General features: G+C 38.2%; 1 protein-coding gene across 1 annotated transcript; it reads left to right on the top strand.

Moving 5' to 3' along the window:
• Positions 1 to 2,026: 2,026 nt before the first annotated feature.
• Positions 2,027 to 23,618, top strand: LOC140238251 (methionine aminopeptidase 1D, mitochondrial-like). Its single transcript, XM_072318186.1, has 7 exons — positions 2,027 to 2,194; positions 3,002 to 3,181; positions 6,494 to 6,685; positions 9,270 to 9,433; positions 9,902 to 9,999; positions 11,099 to 11,225; positions 23,438 to 23,618. The coding sequence occupies exons 1-7, from the start codon at positions 2,027 to 2,029 to the stop codon at positions 23,616 to 23,618; spliced, it is 1,110 nt and encodes a 369-aa protein (XP_072174287.1).
• The last annotated feature ends 226 nt before the right edge of the window (positions 23,619 to 23,844 follow it).

Raw genomic sequence — 23,844 nt, 5'->3', positions numbered from 1 at the left:
AGACAACAAAGGCAATGTTACTTAGCAACACCTACACACTTTACTCTTGATGACAGCTCAACTTCGGTAACCTTCGAGATCTGATCGGCAGTATCATCAACAGCGCCATCTATACTACCGGGACTATGCCTCTTTAACATAAGGATTGAGAAAATGTAGCAATATTAAAGTTTGAGGAAAATCGGACAGTCCGTTCAAAAGTTATGAATTTTTGAAGTTTTTGTGCAGTCACCGCTGGATGAGAAGACTACTGCAGTGTATGATGTCACATGCGTTCAATAATGTAAGGAAAATAAGAGAATTTCACAAAATTTCATCTTTTGAAAAAAGTACACATTCCCTTGACTTGTTACTGGCATGTGTTATAGGTAATATTATTCCCATTGCCTTTAGAAAGAGGCAAGTCAAGTGCTCTTTTATTATGCGAAAAAAGTGAAAATATGTTGAATTTTCTTTACATTTTCATTATACTGTTGTAGATCTACTCATATGACATCACAAGCCTTAGTAGTCTCCTCATCCAGCGGTTCCAACACAAAAGTTTTAAAAATTCATAACTTTTGCATCGATTGTCCAATTTTCCTCAAACTTTCACTGATCGTGTTCTCCCAATATTGCTGCATTCTCTCAATCCTTATGTTAATGAAGATGAACTTGTCCTTTAATTAAAATTTAACGTTAGTAGTTAAGCAATAATATTAGTACATGTAATAGTAGGGCTATAGTAGACCTACAGAAGTTTATAGAGTCCAGACCTACCTTAGTTCTAGTAATTTATCTATGAATACTAAAGAACTATATCTATTAGGCCCTAGTATTAGAATCTACTGCGACCAGCCCCATGGGCCCCATACGCTATACGCATAGCGTAATGGCTATGGGCTATGCGTATGGGGCTGGTCGCAGTTATATCTGGTAGACATGTCTAGAACCTTGCCTTGTGCTCTAATAGAACAATGATAGGCTAGATCTAGAGTCTACATCGATATGCATCACAATAATCACCCACAGCTCGGCAAACCTAAACAGCGTAAACTGTAAGTTAGTGTAAATTACTGTAAATGTATGAATTGACACTATTAAATGATGACAGATCCTATAACAACAAACATGTTTCATGTGTGTCAATCAGAAACATATGAACAGGACCTCGGGGGCCCTACCTACCTCTAGAATTTTTGGTATATAGCTATCAATGCTACATGTTGATGACGAGAGTCACATGATCGGGGTGAAGACAATTGACAATCAATGGGTCTGTCTGCTGATAAAGACAGTAGCATTGACAGCTGAAAATTCCAGAGGCAAATTAGTGTGTATCGAGATCAAAAGTTTTGTATCAATTTCACTCTCAAAAAAGTGATGGTTATGATAACATACTAATTTGACAATATCATGGACAAAACTGAGAAACAGTTGAAGTTGGAAACTGAGGTAAACTGAGTAGATTCTCAATGCTGTTTGAGTCTAGCTCTAGTCAATTAACTTTCAGTGAACACAACCTCAAGATGTAACATCTTAATTCAGCCAATTTCTCATTACAAGAAGCTAAAAAAAAAGTATGCTGCCTGTAACAGTGGTACTCATTCTTCAGGAATACTCTCATCAAAGCAAATTTGTATCTCTTGCAATTGATCTCATTCTTTGACTTCCCTTGTTTAAGCAAATGTACATGATGTCTTTAAATAGCAACTGGCTTTAGTGATTGTCTGGTACCATTGGTGTCTGGCAGGGATGGGGTCAGTTTTAATGCCTCCCCACAGTGCAGTGACATTCCTCTCCTTTTACTTCCCTTTACCCCCTCCCCCCCCCCCAACACTTTGTGTGTGTGTGTGTGTGTGTGTGTGTGTGTGTGTGTGTGTGTGTGTGTGTTTATTTATGAACTAAACCGATACTTGTTGAGCCCTTCTGGTCTCATCTCATAAAAGTGAGGGAAACAACGTTTCAAATTTTGTTGAAAGAGACTTGGCAAATTTTCCCTTATTTGTTTCATTGCACAGATCACGTGATACATCCTGTCTTAGCTATGCTTGGAGGAAAGGGTGCAAGCAGCCTTTTGTGCAGAGGGTGTTTGAGGAAGGCAGCAACTGCCCAGCTGTGCCAGCAAAGAGGTGTCTTTAATATATTTCAGAAATGGAGGAAAGGAGAGGAGCCAGCTATTCCAACGAATTACTCTCTTGTCAAGCCAGGAAAGGTGAAAATCTGGGATAAATCTGAGAAAATGCCTGCTTTGCAGGTTTGAGATACAGTTGAACCTCTATTATCCGGCCTCCCTTTATCCGGATCTCTCTATTATCCGGACGCAATCTCGCCGTGATTTTTTAAATCTTTTTTTAATAATTACGGGAGGAAAGGGGGATTCCCAACGGATACATTTCTTAATAATTATTTAGGTAAATCATCCCAAGAATTTATAAAAGAAAATGATTTCATTCTTGCAAACACGAACCTCTATTTTGGGGTCTGTTACTGTGTGTAACAATGAAAAGGTTGCAGTATACACATTACTACATGTGGTACTACAATGGGCTACATCAGTACATGTGTATGTATATGTAGACTCTACATGTATAAAGCATTGAGTCTCCTGTATCCGGCCAAATCCCTTATCCGGACGAGCCCCGGTCCCGACTTGTCCAGATACGAGAGGTTCAACTGTACTATATCCACATCTTCAGGAAATTGGAGGGACTAACTTACATATCTCTTGGTTGTTGGACAGTGTCTTTATAGCTTAGTTCAATGGATGATGGTAGTAAATGCACACTTTCATATATTTTATTTTTACATATAATTCTTGACAATGCAATATGAGGACTAACGAGGAGGACTAACTAAGTTAGGCTAGATATCCTCACAACTCATGAGCACTTTGTCAGGATTCATTTTGAAACCATTGTTCATCATATGAATATTATTCAAATGAACTGCAAGTATTGCTGTCATTGTGGTCAGTTTGCGTACAAAAATTCAGGCTTGTTCCTTTAACTTTAACTTAAAGGTCAGTCCCATGAAGACTGTCCCTGATGGAATAGAGATGCCAGAGTATGCTCACTCAGGGATGCCCAACAGGCCTCCAGCCAGAGACGTCTTCATCCTGGATCGTGGGGCAATTGACTGCATGAGGGAGGCAGGGCAGCTGGCTAGGAAACTCCTGGACCTCACAGCAGCTGAAATTCAGGTACAGTTGAACCTCTCTTATCCGGCCTCCCTTTATCCGGATCTCTCTATTATACGGACGCAATCTCGCCGTGATTTGTTGTTTTTTTTTTATAATTACGGGAGGAAAGGGGGATTTCCAACTCCTCGAGAACTCCTACACAAACACACATGAATTACATATTACTTCCAACATTAGCATACACCTCTATTTTGGGGTCTGTTACTGAGTGTAACAATGAAAAGGTTGCAGTATACACATTACTACATGTGGTACTACAATGGGCTACATCAGTACATGTGTATGTATATGTACATGTATAAAGCATTGAGTCTCCCGTATCCGGCCAAATCCCTTATCCGGATGAGCCCCGGTCCCGACTTGTCCGGATACGAGAGGTTCAACTGTACTCTCAGAACATGAGAAAGGTTAAGGTTGGAATCAAACCCATCAGAGTTCCTGATGCAATACCATTCTTCATGCTGAGGAAATCAGTATGGCATTCACTGTACTTGTTTCTTTTTTGTGTGTGTCTTTTTTTCAGTGCTTTACCACTTTATTCTGTTGTCATCTGTCTTCACCAAGACTTTAAAAGTGGAATGATACTGAAATTAATTGAGTTAATGCAGCAATATTAGTGGAACACATTAGTGAAGTTTGAAAAAAATGGGATAATCTGATTAAAAGTTTTGATGCCGCCATGTCTGACTGAGGATACTTCAACAGTTTGTAATGTCACTGCAGGACAATGATATAAAGAAAATAATAATTTGCTGTGCCAGGTGGAAAGGCCCTAGCATGGTAACATTAACATTATGTTAAGGTCCTTCTGCCAGTCACACAACGAATTATAAAGAGAATTTAATATATTTGGGTATTTACACTTTTCTAGCATGCTGAAAGACCACTTGAGTTTACAGAAAGCAGAGGGAATAATATTACCCTCAAAGTAAATCAATAAGTTGAGAAAATTTTGTAGGATTTTAGTTTCTCGGTTTTGGTGTGTATGAGGTGTTTTGTTTTTTTTTTAGATTTATACACAATGTAGATGAAAACATAAATGTGAGAAATTTGTCAATAAGATGTTGGTCTTGCAGCTGTATTCCTATCCAAACCTGACTTACCGTAGCTTGCTCTTACATTGAGGTAAATCCAACAAACATGAAAGTACTCAAAGCCAAATTGACAGACTGTCTTTTTGTTGTCTTGTGGCATGTTTCTGTGTTTGTTTGTTTGTTGTTTTGTTTTTTGTAATTGACCAACAGAAAGACTGAAAACTGAAAGCAAAACATTTGCTTTGAGGAAAAAAGGGAGATGTGCAATTTTTAAGGCTTAATTGACAATGACATTATTTCTATGAGTTGATAATACACTAGCTATACTGAAGCAAGATGACTGATTTGCCAGGAATTCACAGTATCTTTGTATGTTACAGTGGAGGCTCTTGTGTTGTGAAAAAATGACTGATTATCTCATTTTTATCACCCTTTACTAGTAGCATTAATGTGTACCCTTAAGAACTTTTCAGAGAATTTGACAGTTACATTGTACATGCCTACAGTGTATATCCTGTGATTTGCAGCTGTCTATTTTTCCCACTCAAAATCGTGTATGGAAATGTTGGCTCCGCTGTGAGCTGCCAAAATTGGCCTGCGGTTTAACCAAGGAGGTTTTATACATGGAGTTCCAACTGGCTGTAATTATTCAAACAGTTGTCAGATTTCTATTGATGTACAAAAGAATTCCACAGGTGCACTTGTGCCTTTGATGATCGATGTTCCAAGCCGCCGTCTTGCTGAGCAATCTGAAGATTCATTTTGAACGTTATCATAATGTTGGCCATATTTTGCTTATTTATTTATGAAATGAAATGAAATTTCACTTAATAATAAAGCATGTAAAACAAAAGTCAATTCCATTCAGAAATTTGCGCAAAAGTGTAAATCAGAGCTGTATTATGTGAAAATGTTTAAAATTGTACCATCCTGGAAAGCTGGTTTTATCACTTTTCCACTTAATTTGCCCAAATGAAACTAATATGTAATAATCTTCAAGTATAATTCTTTATTGACAGATATATCAGATTAGTGCCCGCGTATGCCCAGTCGAGTAATTTTCATCTTCATTTCAGCATTTTTTCCTCAATTTCTGTTTGCGCATCCTTGTGTCTGTACTACCTGCCTTTAATAAGAAGGGATAGCGAAAAGTAATTACCATCACAAAGACATATCTTCCTTTGAAAGTGGCTGGTGATTATGCAATGAGACACGAGTCAATTGTCTTGGTATCGGTGCGGCAGATCCTGTTTGGCACATGCTTCAAATATTTTTCAGCGGCAGCTTCGGACATAGATCAAAGGGAATAACTCTGTTGTTACTCCATCTCTTCAACCTCCTTGGTTTAACCCAATGAAAACTAGCTCGGAGTGTACTTGGGCAGGTGTCTATGGGTAATGTGTTATTGTCCCCGCCGAATGAGTTCGAGCAGGGGACTATGAAACGGGCTCCGTACGTGTGTGTGTCCGTGTGTCCGTGTGTCCGTCCGTCCGTCTGTGCGTCCGTGTGTGATCAAAATGTTCAATTTGCTACTTCTCTGTCATTTATGAGCCAATTTTGATTCTGTTTGCTTTATATGATAGCACTACACGGGAGCTTTGAAACTTCTACACAGAATTTCAGTTGTGACCTTTGACCTTGACCTTTGACCTATATTGTACATTTTGCTTCAAAATGCTACTCCTTCGCCATTTCTAACCCGATTTCGATTCCGTTTGCTTTATGTGATGGCACTAGGTGAGGACTTCAAAACTTCTACACAGAATTTTGACCTTTGACTTCTTTGACCTTTGACCTTGATTTTTGACCTATATTGTACATTTTGCTACAAAATGCTACTCCTTCGCCATTTCTAACCCGATTTCGATTCCGTTTGCTTTATGTGATGGCACTAGTGTGAGGGCTTCAAAACTTCTACACAGAATTTTGACCTTTGACTTCTTTGACCTTTGACCTTTATTTTTGACCTGTATTGTACATTTTGCTACAAAATGCTACTCCTTCGCCATTTCTAACCCGATTTCACTTCCGTTTGCTTTATGTGATGGCACTAGGTGAGGGCTTCAAAACTTCTACACAGAATTTTGACCTTTGACTTCTTTGACCTCTGACCTTGATTTTTTACCTATATTGTACATTTTGCTACTAAATGCTACTTCCGGCGGGGACATACATTACGCACCGCGTAGTTTCTACTTTTCCTTGTTGCAAAAGCAGCTCATCCTCAGTGGGTCAAACTGCTTGTATTTTGCTGTTCCTTTACTGAAATGTGTCATAGGTTGGAGTCACCACAGATCACCTGGATGAAGTGATACACCAGGCATGCATCGACCACAAGGCCTACCCCTCCACGCTCAACTACAACTGCTTCCCCAAGTCAATCTGTACGTCTGTCAACAACGTCATGGTTCACGGCATCCCTGATGACAGACCACTGGAAGATGGGGACATCATCAATATGGACTTTACGGTATGTACTGGAGAGTGGATTTTGATTTTTTTTTCCCCATGCAGAATGGCGTGAAAATGGAATGGTTAGAGTGAAATTCTCCATATCACATGTATGACTGTATAAACTCAAATGGCAGTGGTGCTATTCAATTTCTGTAAGAATGTGTTGACAATGTTGTGCTGGTGCACGGCTGAGCCTTATTTGAATTGATGGTACATGAAAACATGGGGCACGATCTCTATCTCAAAACTACCATTATAGTTTTGTAGATTTCCTCAGCAATTGTTACATGTTGGGAGAAGAAATGTGAAGTTGTTAGCTCTGATAATGCATTTCTCTTGTGAAGTGACAATGCTTTAATAGTCATTATAAAAGGGGAAAATTAGATGTGATTACCACATATACGCTCTGCCCGTGCCTGCTGCACATTAAACTCCACATTACCAGAAGTGTACAAGTCGACACCCAACGTGTGAAGCCGCTTGACCTCCACATGTTGCATGTGGATGCGGAAGTTCTCCTCATTTGTTTGCATGTTTATGGGCAGCATACAGACCCGAGTGCTCGCAATGAAATGTTTACATTAATATGCAGTAGGGAGAATTCTGCACCAATTTTAGATTGCTTTTGAAAGAATATATCAAAATGAAGCCAATTGGAATGTTAGATATTTCACTTAACCCGTTGAGGAAGGGTTGATTTTGCTACAACACGCATTTCACATAGACACTTGCCCGAGTACTGTATACGCCGTTATTTTCGCGTACAAATATTTTCGCGAATGACGAGGTCATAGACATTTTCGTGAGATGTTGTTTTCGCGAATCAACGCCGACGCTTACGTTAATGCTCTATTAACAAAGCGCATGGAGACAATTTCATGTGTTGCTAAATTCGCGATCCAACTGCAATTCATGAAATTCGCGAAAACTAAACCCTCGCGAAAATAACGACGTATACAGTATATTTGGGACTCGTCCTCAATGGGTTAAATTGTGAAAAAGAGCAAGTTACAGAATTGTAATGGTAAAAATGTTTTTTCAAGATACAGAAATACGACCCTCAGCCACTACAGAAATAGATCAGGTGATGATACCACAAGTTTTGACCAGCTCACATTTTTTGTCCCCGCCGAACGAGTTCGAGCAGGGGACTATGAAACGGGCTCCGTACGTGTGTGTGTCTGTGTGTCCGTGTGTCCGTCCGTGCGTCCGTCCGTGCGTCCGTCCGTGCGTCTGTGTGTGATCAAAATGTTCAAAATGCTACTCCTTCGCCATTTCTAACCCGATTTTGATTCTGTTTGCTTTATATGATAGCACTACATGAGAGCTTTGAAACTTCTATACAGAATTTCAGTTGTGACCTTTGACCTTGACCTTTGACCTATATTGTACATTTTGCTTCAAAATGCTACTCCTTCACCATTTCTATTACCCGATTTTGATTCCGTTTGCTTTATATGATGGCACTAGGTGAGGGCTTCAAAACTTCTACACAGAATTTTGACCTTTGACTTCTTTGACCTTTGACCTTGATTTTTGACCTATATTGTACATTGCCTACAAAATGCTACTCCTTCGCCATTTCTAACCCGATTTTGATTCCGTTTGCTTTATGTGATGGCACTAGGTGAGGGCTTCAAAACTTCTACACAGAATTTTGACCTTTGACTTCTTTGACCTTTGACCTTGATTTTTGACCTATATTGTACATTTTGCTACAAAATGCTACTCCTTCGCCATTTGTAACCCGATTTCAATTCCGTTTGCTTTAAATGATGGCACTAGGTGAGGGCTTCAAAACTTCTACACAGAATTTTGACCTTTGACTTCTTTGACCTCTGACCTTGATTTTTGACCTGTATTGTACATATTACTACCAAATGCTACTCCTTCGCCATTTCTAACCCGATTTCGATTCCGTTTGCTTTATGTGATGGCACTAGGTGAGGGCTTCAAAACTTCTACACAGAATTATGACCTTTGACTTCTTTGACCTTTGACCTTGAGTTTTTACCTACATTGTACATTGGCTACAAAATGCTACTCCTTCCCCATTTCTAACCCGATTTCGATTCCGTTTGCCTTATGTGATGGCACTAGGTGAAGGCTTCAAAATTTTGACCTTTGACTTCTTTGACCTTTGACCTTGATCTTTTTACCTATATTGTACATTGTGCTACTAAATGCTACTTCCGGCGGGGACATATATTACGCACCGCGTAATTTCTACTTTTCCTTGTTTTTCTAAAGATTAAGTCGGAATAAAGTTGCTGAAATATGAATTTACTTTTTAATTATATCATTATTTTTAGACTTTGATGATGGACAATGGAAGTGTTTCAGCCAAATATGTCTGATAGAGTGGCCTATGGCTCCAATCAAATGATGAAAATACACTCAAACACACAAAAAAGTGTGTTGCATTGAATTTTTTTGTGAGTAAGCAGGGTTCTCGCTGCTGTTCGCGATCATTGGATGAGCTCTGCACTAGGAAATGAAAATGCACATAGTTTCTCATAGTCTGGTCAGGGCTGATGTCTCTCTTCTGTCTCGTGTATTTCTCTCATTCCTTTCACACGTTTTTGCCCGCACTGTGATAGGTCTATCTCAATGGTTTCCATGCTGACCTCTCGGAGACCTACCTCGTCGGTGACGTTGACGACGCTGGCAGGCATCTGGTGAAGTATGCAAGGATATGCAGGGATGAGGCTATCAAAGTGTGTGGTCCGGAATACCCCATCAGCAACATCGGTAACACCATCACGTAAGTGTAACTGTCTCTTTCGGGAATTGGAGCCGACGGCCTTTTTTATGGCATGAAATTTTTGTGAATTGCTACTTATGTTCTATGCATATAGTGTAGACAGGAACTTTGGCATGTATTTTAATTTTGTAAATCTTGGTGCTTGCAAAATATCCGTGAAATCAAAATGCACGCGAATATTCCTCCTTTTCCAGTATGCAGAGTCAGTGGATGCAGAAAAATGAGTGACACACTCAGTTAAAGTTTCAGGAAGATCGGAGAATGTGTTTAAAAGTTGTGAATCCTGAAAATTTTGCTTAAGTTCATTAGTAATTACATGTATTTGGCATTGGCATTTACAATTTTATCCATGCCAATTCCTCACTTAGTAGACAAGGAGACGTACACACACATACATCAAAACAGCCACTGCATAACAATTGTTTTCATGCCTATCTTCTGGTTTTATTTTGGTTTGGTTTTTCGCAGAGAAATTGCACAACGAGCAGATCTGTATGTCAGTCCTTCCTTTGTTGGACATGGCATTAATACCTTCTTCCACTGCAAGCCCAACATCTGGCACTATGGTAAGAAGTTGCTACTGTAAAAGTGGAAATTTTCGCGGTGTTGAAATTTTCGTGCATTTCGCGCAACCAGAAACTAGCGCGAAAATAAAAATACGCGAATATTTTTGCTTGCCATACGTTCCTGTGCGTGATGTCTTGATTCCGCGGAATTAAAAACATGCGAAACTCTTCTGACCCGGCCTAGCGCGAAAAATAAGTCGCGCGAAAATATCCACTTTTACAGTACTTCATCTGTCCTCACACTTTTTGTTTTTATCTGGTAAAGTCAATTTGCCCAATAGGAATATGTTACATAGGTGATATCTACGTCATCATGTTTGTGAGAATAATAATCACATGTAATGAGGAGAGTAAAGGAATGTATTGGATCTAATTTTTAGGCCAGTTTTGGAGGCTGATGATACTGAAGATTTTGAGAGTGATTTGCAACTTGATCTTGTGACAGACCAGGGTATAACTTATGTGTCACAAGGATGAGCACATAGAGAGTTCTTTGCAGATTTAATTTGAATTTCTTTTGCCGAGGTTAGCAAATACAGAGCTTTTCACTTGCATAGATTCAGAATATATATGGCCTCCCTAAATTAGAATATATCTTTAAATAGTATATGTAGGAATATGCTTGTAACTGTTTCCCATACTTTCCAATTTGTTAGATATTTGAGACAGCTCTAATGGTATGGTGCAAATCTGTTTAAATTCATGTTGTCCCTCATTTCTATAACTTCATGAAACACTGGCAATATTATCAAATTTGTGTGTAGATATGCATGTATCTTTTAGAATGGGTCCCATGGATATACATGCTTGTAACTATGCATTATTTGCTAGATATTCCGATTGAGGTTTTTATAATATGTGTATACACTGAATTATCATATGGAGTAGTGAATCAAGATGGTGTGATACTCATATTTTTATTATTTGTGCACTTTGATGGATATCCCTAAAACGTAATACATTTTTATGTCTTTGTGAATGTTTCTTTCCTTGAATATGTAGTATTTTAGAGTTGTTAGAACTACATGATGTGAAATTATATAGATTGTCTGGAATGTCCCTTTAAATCCCAGTCTCTCTCCTCTCCCCTTTGATACAGCCAATGCATACCCAGAGCTGATGATGGCTGGAATGACCTTCACCATTGAGCCTGTGCTGCTGGAGAGGATGGACAAGCCGTCCATCGGAGATGACCAGTGGACAGTGTCGGCTGTGAACCACACTAGGTGAGAGGTCAAATTGCCTTATTGTCACTGTACTGTGGTCAGTGCTGCAGAGATAAAGAGTTACTTGGACCCCTGTGTAGTAAAAATGATGTTGAAAGTGTCGTAAAAGAAACTTGCCCTCAGACTCGCCCAATACCCTCTCTCAAGCTCTAATATGTAGGTAGAAATTAAGATTGCAAAAAGTATTGAAATAAAATGATTGTCAAACAGGATGTTAGTCTTGTATTTATATCTCTATGGTAGTCTTTGTTTTGTTTTGTTTTGAAGTAAATGTCCTATTAAAGGCGCATAGTCGCGGTAGTGTAGAGGGCGCTGTTGATGATACTGCCGATCACCATTAGCATTGATACGAGGATTGCCAAAGTTGAGCTGTCATCAAGAGTAAAGCGTGTAGGTGTTGCTAGTTATCGTTGCCTTCGTTGTCTTCTCTGCGCATCACACAGTCTGTAGTAATGCCAGGGTGTGTGCATATGTGCTTCTTATTATGACATCACAAAAGAAGTTTGCTAAAGCTGTCATCCCTCTCAGCCAAGTCATGAGCCGAACTGTGATTGGACCACTGACTACAGTGGATCGGACTTCTTTGGACTCGAGGAAATGGGTCACGGCGTATGCGCTAAAGAGGAGTCGATAGTGTAGGTCTCTATAGGAAACTTGCATCATGCACCCGCGTGCACATTTGACTAAGCTACAGGGACCATGTGCCTTTAAACATGCTGCCAATCATAATCCCCTCTCGTAAGAGGCAAAACAAACATACAAAAAAGCAAAAAAAGCCAATTAAACTTGCTCTTATGACTCAAATTTACAACCTCCAATTATGAAGGCAAAAATATATACAGAAATGGAAAAAAAAAACACCCTGAAGTAATAACCAATTAGACTGTTGACCTGTCATCTAAAACATAATAGTGACATTAGATTTTGTCTGATTTGAAAAGAAGACAAAAAATTCAAATTTACAGTTCAGCTATTTTGTGCATTTCTGCTACTCCCACTGTAAACAATGGGTATGCAGTTCGAAGCTATAGTATGGTGAAGTATATTATTACTTATGCAGGTTTTAAAGGTACTAGCCCACATTTGCAAACCCACGAAAATCAAAACTGCATAAAACAGGTCCAATATGACTTCAAGTACAAGTTATAACAGTAACATACCTCACCTGTCGCTCTTTGTCTATACCATTCGATAAAAGAGAGAAAATCATCGTTTTAAAATCAATTTTCAAACCGGATCAACCCGACCCAAAATCGAATTATGAGCGCGGGCTATAGCTACGTACATTGTACATGTAACACGTACGTGGACCGGAGCTAACGAGCGTTATACGCATGCATACGGATTACGGTGCATTTTCATTTATTTCTATGAAAGTAATGGACTAATTGGAACGAAATTTTGCACAGGTATTACTGCAATCAAGGAGGTTTTATACATTGGAGTTCCAACTAGCTGTGATTATTCAAACAGTTGTCAGATTTCTTTTGATGTACAAAGGAATTCCACAGGTGCACTTGTGCCTTTGATGATCGATGTTCCTTGCCGCCGTCTTGCTCAGCATTCTGAAGATTAATTTTGAACGGTATCATAATTTTGGCCATATTTTGCTTATCTATTTATTAAATGGAATAAAATTTCAATTAATGATAAAGCATGTAAAACAAAAGACATTTCCGTCCAGAAATTTGCGCAAAAGAGTAAATCTGAGCTGTATCATGTGAAAATGTTTACAACTGTACCATCCTGGAAAGCTGGTTTTATCACTTTTCCGCTTAGTTTCCACAACTGAAACTAATATGGAATAATCTTCAAGTATAATTCTTTATTGATAGATATATCAGATTAGTGCCCGCATATGCCCAGTCGAGTAATTTTCATCTTCATTTCAGCATTTTTTGCTCAATTTCTATTCGCGCATCCTCATGTCTGTACCACCTACCTTTTATAAGAAGGGGCAGCGAAAGGTAATTACCATCACAAAGAAATATCTTACTTTGAAAGTGGCTAGTGATTATGCAATGAGAAACGAGTCAATTGTCTTCCTATACTCAGTATCTGCGCGGCAGATCCTGTTTTGCACATGCTTCAAATATTTTTGAGCGGCGGCTTCGAACATCTAACAAAGGAAATAATACGGTTGTGACTCCATTCTCTAGAACCTCCTTGCTGCAATCATACCCAAACTCCATGCTAACTATGAGACCAATTGCTGCAGGTTTACAAATGTGGGCTAATACCTTTAAGACTTATTATGCATTCTACACATGCTGCCTATGGTATAGAAAGTTTAGCTCACGTCTACTGGAAGTTGTGACTGTGAGTGAAGTAGAGGGCAGTATTTACTTTCTTTTTTTCTTCTTCCTCTTCAGTGTAGTCTCTTTTTCATCTTTACTCCTAGTCTTTTTTTATGTCTCCGCCAACGAAGTGACCGGAGGCATTATGTTTTCGGGTCGTCCGTCCATCCGTCCATCCGTCCCGTTTTGTTTTTGTCGATATCTCAAGAACCGTGTGGTGGTTTTACATCAAACTTGGTATGAAGGTATATCCTAGGGGATAATACTTTGTTTGGATTTTAGGGTCACGGGGTCAAAGGTCAAAGGTCACAGGTTATTTTGTGGAAAAAAAAAAAACTTTTGGTATAGATTTTCACTCTAATATGCAAATTAGGCACCAGATGCTAATGTATGCAAAAATGCCAAAAATCTGCCCATAATCAATGATCATGGAGGTCATTATGCTGGTGAAAATATATATTTTTTAAAATACATTCTTATCAATTTCAAAGTTGTTATGCAGGTACATGTACATCATAACAGTTCACATATTTGATTATTTTGGGTCAAAACTATTGTGGTTATTTCAAACAAGGGTTCAGATTTATACAGTTATTGATCATGCACTCAGCGGAGGCATATATTTCGACCACGGATGGTCGAATATCCATCTAGTTGTTTTTTTTTTTGTAGTGTTTCCGGTGGTGATTACTTCAAAGTTTTATCCTGTTTGTTTTAAGGGCATGAAAAAAAAAAAACAAAAAAACAAGCATGATGTGGAATTCTGTGCATTTTTCAAAATCACAGTTGACATTTTTCTTTGTATATGAATACATTCTGTGACAGTCTGGTGAATTTCTTGTCCTATTGATTGTTGTACTAGCATTTAAAGAAAACAACAACAATAACAAAGCATGCAAATTGTGAGAGGTCATGGAAGAAAGGATGTTAAACAAAAGTTGAATGACATTCTCAAAGCTTATAGAGTAATCACCTAAAATATCTAGCAAATAATGTGATATATGTGGTGTATTTCACTTACATTCTATTTATGAAATCATAAAACTCCATAATGCCAGTGCATCTTTCAATGAACAGGCACTTATTTATTTGTTCATTTTATTTCCAGTTTTATTTAACCAGGGTAGCCTCGTCAGTTATAAAACTGCTTTCAATGAGGGCCCTGCAAATGTGTAAAAATGTACAAATACAATACATGACATTTGAAAACAAAGGTTTACAGATAAAACTGCAACTGACAAAACATAAGTTTAAAAAATAGTTACACATTTGATAACAACAAACTTAGAATGTCTTTAAACATAATCATTAATAAATCATTAAAAATATACGTTATATTACACACACATATCTAAAATAGATAAAAAAGATAGATTGTTAATAGATTCAGAGCGAGAAGACAACACCAGGTCAATGCATGTCTTCGAATTTTCAGCAAATCTTGTTGGAGATGTCACTAGTTGCTTCAGTTGGTATTCACAACATTAATCATCTATTTTAGTATTTTCACTTGCACATGATACGTTATAATTAAAATCTCCAACAACTAAAATATCATTAGATATGATTTCAGTCGAGTCCAATATATTTCTCAATTGATCTAAAAACATATTATCTTTTCTTGGAAAATATATTACACCCAGTACAAAAGATTTGCTAGATGTCGGCGATATTTTTACCCAGCAAGACTCAAAGTCAATGTCAGTAACATCTGTAATATTGATCACTGTGAATGAAATCTTGTCAGATATGAAGAGAGCTGTACCTCCGTGAGTGTCTTTCCCTGGGCGGTCACATCGCACAAGATTATAGCCATTTATTCGAAGCTCGTTGTCTAATATGCCATCGTGCAACCATGTCTCACTAATGGCCATTACGTCGTACTTAGCCTCAGATAATAAAATGCGTATATGTTCTATCTTTGGGCAAATACTCTGGGAATTTAAATGGGCTATACTGAGTCCCGATGTCTTTTGACCTCGTCGCACAGGGATGTAATTTTCGCCATAATTTCATTTTCATCATCCTCTCTGATATTGTTGCCTCCGACGTGGAGAAGCAGATGCCGTGGTTTTGATCTCCCCTCATGTTGTATTGCGTCGAAAATATCTTCGACGCGCGCACCAGGTATGCATTTATTTTTTATTGTGAGCACTGAAGACAACTTTGAAGGTTGAATGTGTTTTGTTATCGAGTCCCCAACAATGAGGACGTCGACTTTTTCACTTGGTCCTGTTTGATCACACTGTGTTTGATGCCTGTAGATGTAGTCGCCCATTTGCAACTCAAAGGACGGGACAGAGTCTTCTGCGATTTCATGAGTCAGTCTCTTGTGTGTGCTTACTGGGTTGACAATGGGTTCTGGATTGCGGTTTGGTGTTCTGTCCTCCTCCCATTTCGTATGATGATGGGCTAGTATGACTTATTTGTATGTCCGTATGACTAGTATGGGCTAGTATGACTTATTCGTCATACTAGCCCAACATTGAATTTTAGGTATCCTGAGTGAGCTGGCATGTCAACTTTTAGCACTCTGCTTGAAGGCATGGAACCGTAAGTATATTTCTTAATTCCAGCTGCTAATAGAAAGTGATGCACTTTTCTGTTAGTACAATACTACAGCTTGAAATTAATGGCAATTACCTCTACCCAAATGAAGTACATGTAAAACTGCAATTCAAAGAGAAATGGTATCTATTGCTCCAGATAACACTGTGACTTCAAAAATCCAATATTGTCCATCATTCGTGCTTTTCAACTGTTCAATCATTGAACACCTGTCTTAAATCAAAACATATAAGAGGAATTTCTCAAATCTGTGATGGTTGAAGCTAGAAGATGTAATAAGTTATGTTAACAAACTAGGACTCTCAGTGCCAGAAGTAAGACCCTTTACTGGAGGAAATGGTTTGCCTCATTGCGACAGTTTATCATCAGTATGCTTTCACTCTGAAATTGAAATTAGCTTTTAAATTATCAGTATATATCACTGACTTGAGGTGGTCCAGTCGTCAATCTGTCTGCATTGCAATTCAGAGACTCAGTCTCGAGTTCAGGCGAGCATATTTATCATGCTGCCCCCTCCAGTAACATGTGATGACACTGCGTCTCTCAGATAGAACATAGAGTGGAGGACCCATGTGTTGGAGAGACACAATCTGTGTACATACAAGATCTTTCCTCACGTCTCTGCCGACAAGCAGGGCCCAATCCAGTTTATCCCTCCGACATGTACACCGTAGAAAAATGATTGGATGATCTTTAGAGTTTGTGTGAAAGTAGCATATGCCAAACTTTACTCCAAGTACACTGTAGCACCATTTGTAGCAAACACATGTTGTTATTTGTGTCTAAATGCTTTAGTCTTCCACTCCAAGGGTTTTACTTTGTTTGATAACTGCTGTGAAGAATGAAAAAGTGTTCGAATACCCGCATAAATGTACAAATTACAAACTGCAGTGAGGCCTTTTTCTGCATTGCCAATGAGAACTGCTACCTTCAAATATTGCAAGACATCATTTCCAGAAACATTCAATCAATCAAACTGTACAATCTAGGGCAACATGTGCATGTACTTAGTCTTATAATCAAATCATATTATGTACTACATAGAATAAGAAAAATACATGCATTTATGAGTTACAGCAAGCTTTTGTTTATAAATCTATGTGCAAGCTATAGTAAGTCAAGAACGAAATGAAAGCTATCAATATCTCCTTAAAAATAAATATTTTAGATGAACATCTCATTATTTCAGATAAAATCGGTGTGAGTATTTTTGAAGCATGATTTATAAGTTTCTTGATTTGAGCATCCCATCTCCTTCCTTGTTTTTTACTTTTTGTTTTGTGTGTTGTTGGTTTTTTTGGTGGGGTTGGCTTGCTAGGAGACTAGCTATTCAAGCAGTATTTTAGTTATCAAAATCTTCTTATTCAATAAGTCACCCTTCAGTTGTTGAGAATTATGCATGTACATGAATTTTTATCGTGTATTGATGATGCATTGTGTTATTGTTTAATCTCTCATATGAATTTAAGTCTTTCCTGTAAACTTGAAGGAGATGAATTCTTTTAAGGTGCTTTTGATAATGTTGCTATATAGTATAAAATAATCAAAAGCTGAATACACCTGGGAGTGTTTGGATTGCATTTGTACCTATAGATTCATTGTTTGTCCCATGCAAACAATGTTTAGGGGTCTGTCAAGTCTATGTATGATAATTTGAATTATTTAACATTTGACTTGACTGTGTAAATGTATTGATGAGAAAGGCATACAATTGACATCTGTGTAAATGTTTTCAGACATGTTTGATATTTACATGAAGACTTTAGCTTGACTCAGCTGCAATCCAATCATACTTTAAAGGACACTTAGTTCACCTTCATAGGCAAGTGGGTTGAGTGAATGCAGCAATATTAGTAGGGCACATCATTAACAGTTTGAGGAAAATCGGACAATCTGTTCAAAAGTTATGAATACTTGAAGTTTCTGCTCACTCAAGGCTGGATGAGAAGACTACTATAGCTTGTGATGTCACATGAGTACAACGATATAAAGAAAGAAGAAAGAAAATTCAACATATTCTCACTTTTCTCGCATAACAAAAGAACACTTGACTTCTCTTTTTCAGAAGGTAGGGGGAACAATATTACCCTTAACATATGTCAGTAACAAGTCGAAGAAATGTGCACTTAATTCAAAAAGTAAAGTTTTGTGAAATTTGCTTTTCATTTTCTTTATATGGTTGTACGCATATGACATCATACACTATAGTAGTCTTCTTATCCAGCAGTGACTATGCAGATACTTTAGAAATTCATAAATTTTGAACGGATTGTCCGATTTTCCCCAAACTTTCACTGATGTGTTCTACTAATATTGCTGCATTCACTCAATCCACATGTGTATGAAGGTGGACTTGTCCTTTAATGATCCACAAAGAGCACAGCATGTGGCAACCTCACTGGCTTCAATACATGTTCATGTTTCCATTTGTAATTCCACATCTAGCATTCATCTCATGGCTGCGTTGGCAGTAATGATTGACAGGACCAATTTACATAAAATCACATTTGGGCAGAATGCTGTACAGTCACGAAACTCACAGTGTTTGTTTCTTGACGGACAACTTCGCATGTGGTCAAATTTGTAATCGAGAACCATAGTCGCGGAGTGAGGAAAAAATATCCCTTTTCTAGAAGCAAGTGAGTGTTTAAACACATTGAGAGGCAATTATACATTCTCTTTTTGTTAGTGATGGAGGCAGTGTTTTTATGCATCGATACGTTTGAAAATGTCAGTGAACTCATGAAATACTTCATTTATGCTAAAATCAAACCGCAGCTAAATTCATGTCATATATTGCGGTTTCATTTGAATTGGATACGCACAAACAGAAAAGTAATGAAATTATAGATTTTCACATGTTTTCAGAGAACGGCAACATCTGTCGCATCAAATTAGATGATAATGATAATGAATACTGTATGTCATGAACTAAATTCATGCCATAAATTTGAATTGGATCCAAAAATAGAAAAGTAATGAAATTATAGATTTTCACATGTTTCACAGAACAGCAATGTCTGTCACATCAAATAAGATAATAATGATAATGGACAGCATTTATAACGTATTTAATATGGATGCTGTGCATTGACACAGAACATAAAAAGTTGAATTGAGATATAATGTAATTACAAATGCTGTGATATGTATACAAAGAGAGACAAAAATATTATGATTGATTGAGTAAATGAGTGTTGAGCATTGTTAAACTTGTCTACCAGTACACTTTGAGTGTTTTGAATGTGAAAGGGGAGTTTGTTCCAGAGAAATGGAGCATTGACAGAATATGCCCTGTCACTATGTTGGGTATAAGATGATGTTAGGCCTCACGAGCCTCCCATTTGCTTGAACAAAATTCTTCACCACCTTCCATCTCTTGTCAAGACAAAATGATATCCCTCATATGTTGTGTATAGTTGTTTGATTGTTCCTGATAAAGAGCTCTGTCTTGGTAGTTTTGTGTTCAAATCAATGGCATCATAACCTCATCTATAATAAATTTGCATTGTATGTGAATTTGACTGACATAACTCTTTGTTGAAATCATGTTGAATTTTGAAATTCCTCAACTTCTTTAGGCTGATGTCAAATTTTAGTGAAAGTGTAAATGTTCTCTTAGTGTGATTTCACTCTCAGTGTTCATAGTGATCAACTTGAAACATGGAGTCGATTTTCACTCTTTGTCAAGTTTCCCTCCATTCCGCATCAAATACCTCACCGATTCAATTATGAATTTCGAGGACTCAAAGGGAATGTTTTTGAAACGAGATGCCAGTGTAGCCGCAGGCATCAGATTATTAACGAGAAGGCTGTGGGTTGTCATGACGATGGTTTGCAGCACTCCCGTCTCCCAAGAGCCTCGATTAACATGTTTCAAGGAAGGCAGAAATGTGTCTGGAGCGGTCTTTGTGGGTGACCACGTGCTGCGTTCCTTCCATCGCATTCTGTAATTGCCGTCGCATCTTGTAATTGCTTCCAGTGTGGGGTAAAAAGTGTACATAAGAGCCTTGGTGTCATTGTCCTCGGAGTAGGTGTGGCGAGAGTGATTGATGAAGAAACGCAAATGTGCAGTCATTTGCATTGCAGCAAAGACACGTGCATGATATGACAACTGGAGAAAAAGCCAATGATTTTCACTGCATGCTCTGTTTGTATTCACAAAGAAGAGGGTGAATGTTGATGCATTGCTGGTAAACACTGAATGTGCATCAGTTTGTGGAACAGTGTACAACACTTGGTTGTTGTTTTTTTGTCCATGTCAATACTCATTCTGTTAAATGAAAGGAACTCAGCTCAAGAAATGTGTGTTCATAGCAGTGTCACAGAGTTCACACGTATCCAGAAAGGTGGCTGTGTTTTACTGTCTGACAGGTTGAATCATAGTGTGAATGCTGTTGATTAGATTATTTTCTAATACAATCCATTTTTTAGGAAGGATATTTTTTCAACCAATTTTATTTCCTCTGCTGCACTTAGCTCAGATGTACTCAGTATATCAGGACTTGAAAGGAAAACAAAGTACAAGTAATGTTGGTATTATGGCACCATGTCATGATGATACAGGCTAAGTGTTTTGATTTGATTTATTTTGTTCATAATAGTCGAACATGCACCAGTAATGGATTTTCACTGTAAAAATTGAATCTTGTTCTCCTCAGCTTATGAAATGAGGTGCATGCTACATAAACGGTTGTGTATGTCCCTGTACATAACTTCCTGAATACCCTAGGCCCTGTTTCATAAAGCTGTTCATAGAGTTATGCTTGACTTTACGAATGACTGGAATATGGCGAGCCAAGTGAGTTTCCTAATCATTGTTAATTTCAATAGCTAAAGTTGAAATTTGCAGATGATAATGATTATTCTTACATTTTGATACACATTTTTATTTGAAAGTGTAGTTTTGCCCCAATGTAGATGAAATATAGTATACAGTGGTACTTTATAAGAATGTAAGAAAAAAAAGGGCACACATATTGGCACTTCATATTCAAGCCGTTTGTAAAGTCATGCGTACAGTAACTTTACGATCAGTTTTATGAAACAGGGCCTGGGGGGTGTTTCATAAAGCTGTTCGTAAAGTTACGAACGTCTTACGAGCGACTGGTGATCAGTTCTTGTGCTGAATTATGGAAATTCTGATATGTATAGCACATCAGAACTGATCACCAGTCGCTCGTAAGTTGTTCGTAACTTTACGAACAGCTTTATGAAACGCCACCCAGGTGTACTATTGCCTTGTGACAGTATCTAACATAATCCACAGTCAACTTGTCAGTGGTAATATCTATTGCAGCTCCATTTTTTAATACTAGGAGGTTTATACAAGATGAGCAACTGGAAGATGCATTTTCAGGGAGAACCTCAGACATCAGAGCTGGTGGAAATGAACTTGAGCTGTGGTAACACTATGTTGCTAAATAGGTTCTCACTCACCCTCCCCCCCCCCCCCCCATTTCTTGTTGGTCATTCACCCTGCAGCATAATCTGTGTGTAGATGATGGAGAGAGAGAGGAGGGAGAGGGAGGCTGAATACGTTTTTTGGCATTGTCGGGAAACGTTCCATCCTTATATGAGATTTTGTACAGACTTTCCAGCAACCAGAAATAATTAGTAGTTGGGAAAGTGAGTGACATTCTCACTTAGAGATTAGTTAGTGGATCAGTTTGAGGGAAAGGGAGGTTCATTACGAGAAGTTGACTTTTTTTTTTTTCATTGTACTGCCTTATTCTCTTTACCTCAATATAATTAATTTTGCTACCAAACATAACACTATCAAAAATTGTGATTTCATATTTCTTCTATGGAGAATGGTGTCCTGGTTCTGTACAGTTGTTACTCTGAAATTCCACTAATTCTGCCAATTTTGATGTTTCTCAAATATATGGGCATATACACAGGCCTGTCTGACAAGAAGGACATCTAAAATATATTACTCTCATATACCAAGAACATGTTTGGGGAAAAACAAAATCAGGAGTGAAAAATCAGGTTATTCACTCACAGATGGTGCTATATTTAGATGCCTCATCAGGCTCAATACCTATCTAAGAAAAAAAGAAGAAGAAAATATTAAACCTTTAAAAGAATTCAAAGCAAGTATCAGTTTCCCTGAGGGCGATGTTTCAAGTATAACAAGTTTTCATCATTACGCGCCTTCATGAAACTGATATTGAAAGACTGCCCCCGGGACTAGAGTAATTGCACAATCACGCCTCAAATTGCCGGCCTGTCCGGTTTCCTTGGAGATTCGCTGAAGCCTCGAAACAGCCTTCATCCCTGTCGAGAGGCTGCCCATTAGTAAACAGAAATCCTGTTTATCATTTCCCATCAAAGAGAAGTCACCATTAGCAAGTTGATGGTGGGAGGCTTGACAGAGAGAAGATAGAGGAAAAGAAACAGATGGACAGACACACACACACACACACACACACACGCACACACACACACACACACACACACACACACACAGACTCTTAAAAGTCTTTGATGATCCAGAGAGACTATCAAGGGATTTAGATGGCAAGAGATTTGGCTGTAATGAGGAATGAGGATGATTACTTTTGGCTTCTCATAGTTCAAGATGACCAGTGGCCTCCATGAAATTGAAATGGCATCAATTGTACCACTTGCTTTCTTGAAAACATGCAAAACTTCTAATGGTAGCTCTATGCATTTGTCATATTCGCTTGGCTTTGATTTGTAAATGTTTTGAACCGATCCTACTTGAAAAGATAATGTGTGAAATCTGTCATGTTGGTATGGAGAGGATACTGTTTTCATTATTCATTACGCCAGATATTTCCCTAATATGATATTTTGCAAGTTGGGACCTTTGAGACAATTTTGCGAGTGGTTTCATTCGCAAGCAAGAACTGCATTGATGAAATGAGAAATAGATGATATCCCTTTTCATGATAAAGTTAGTGATGATAAACAGCACGTTTGTGTCACAGGAGGCAGTATATTTACGAGTAGTTAATTTTGCAAATATCAGTTGACTTGCAAAATTGGTGAATATGAAGACACTGCCAAATTCCATGAAGACCGTACATGGAGTCATGTTTGCATGAGGGCCATGTATTGACACGAGATGGCATATCTCATATATTTAGGCCACTCTCATGTCTGTACAGAGCGGATGCTTATCGGTCTAATCATGGTCAGGAGAACATTATGTAGGAGAACATTATGTATGAGACATATTACTCAAAAGCTGTTGATATCTGCCAAATCATTTGTAGTATGAGATGAACAAGAAAGATGAATCAAGAGTTTTTCATGATTAATTAGTGTGCAATGTTATTGCATTTTTCTCTCTCTTCTTGTTCTGTATGTGTGTAGGTCAGCACAATTTGAGCATACGATACTGATCACATCATCTGGTTTTGAGGTCCTGACGGCTGGAGAGGGGGAAGACTTCTCCGTGACGACTGATGCTTCAGAGGCGGACAATGTGTCCCAATCGGCATCTGACGCAGATGCGCGGAATGAGGAAGACTGGACTTTTGAGAAGAAGACATGATCCCCGGGGATTCTCATCAAGATGTGGACTTGTTTACATTGATGATTGAGATGCTGCCAGCCGTACGATGAACGGACGAATCGCTCTCGAGTGTTTCTAACGTTTGCAAGAGTTATGTGTGGAAGATGCGCTGCAAATTGGGACCTGCTGCGTAATGAAAAGGGTGGTTATTTCATGAGACGTTGAGAGCTTTTTGATTTGTATGCATCATGGGGGACTGCCTCGT

Source organism: Diadema setosum, chromosome 14 (genome assembly GCF_964275005.1).
Source record: "Diadema setosum chromosome 14, eeDiaSeto1, whole genome shotgun sequence".
NCBI classification, from domain to species: domain Eukaryota; kingdom Metazoa; phylum Echinodermata; class Echinoidea; order Diadematoida; family Diadematidae; genus Diadema; species Diadema setosum.
The sequence above is the reverse complement of the archived record's forward strand: the minus strand, read 5'-3'. Positions and strand labels throughout refer to the sequence as shown.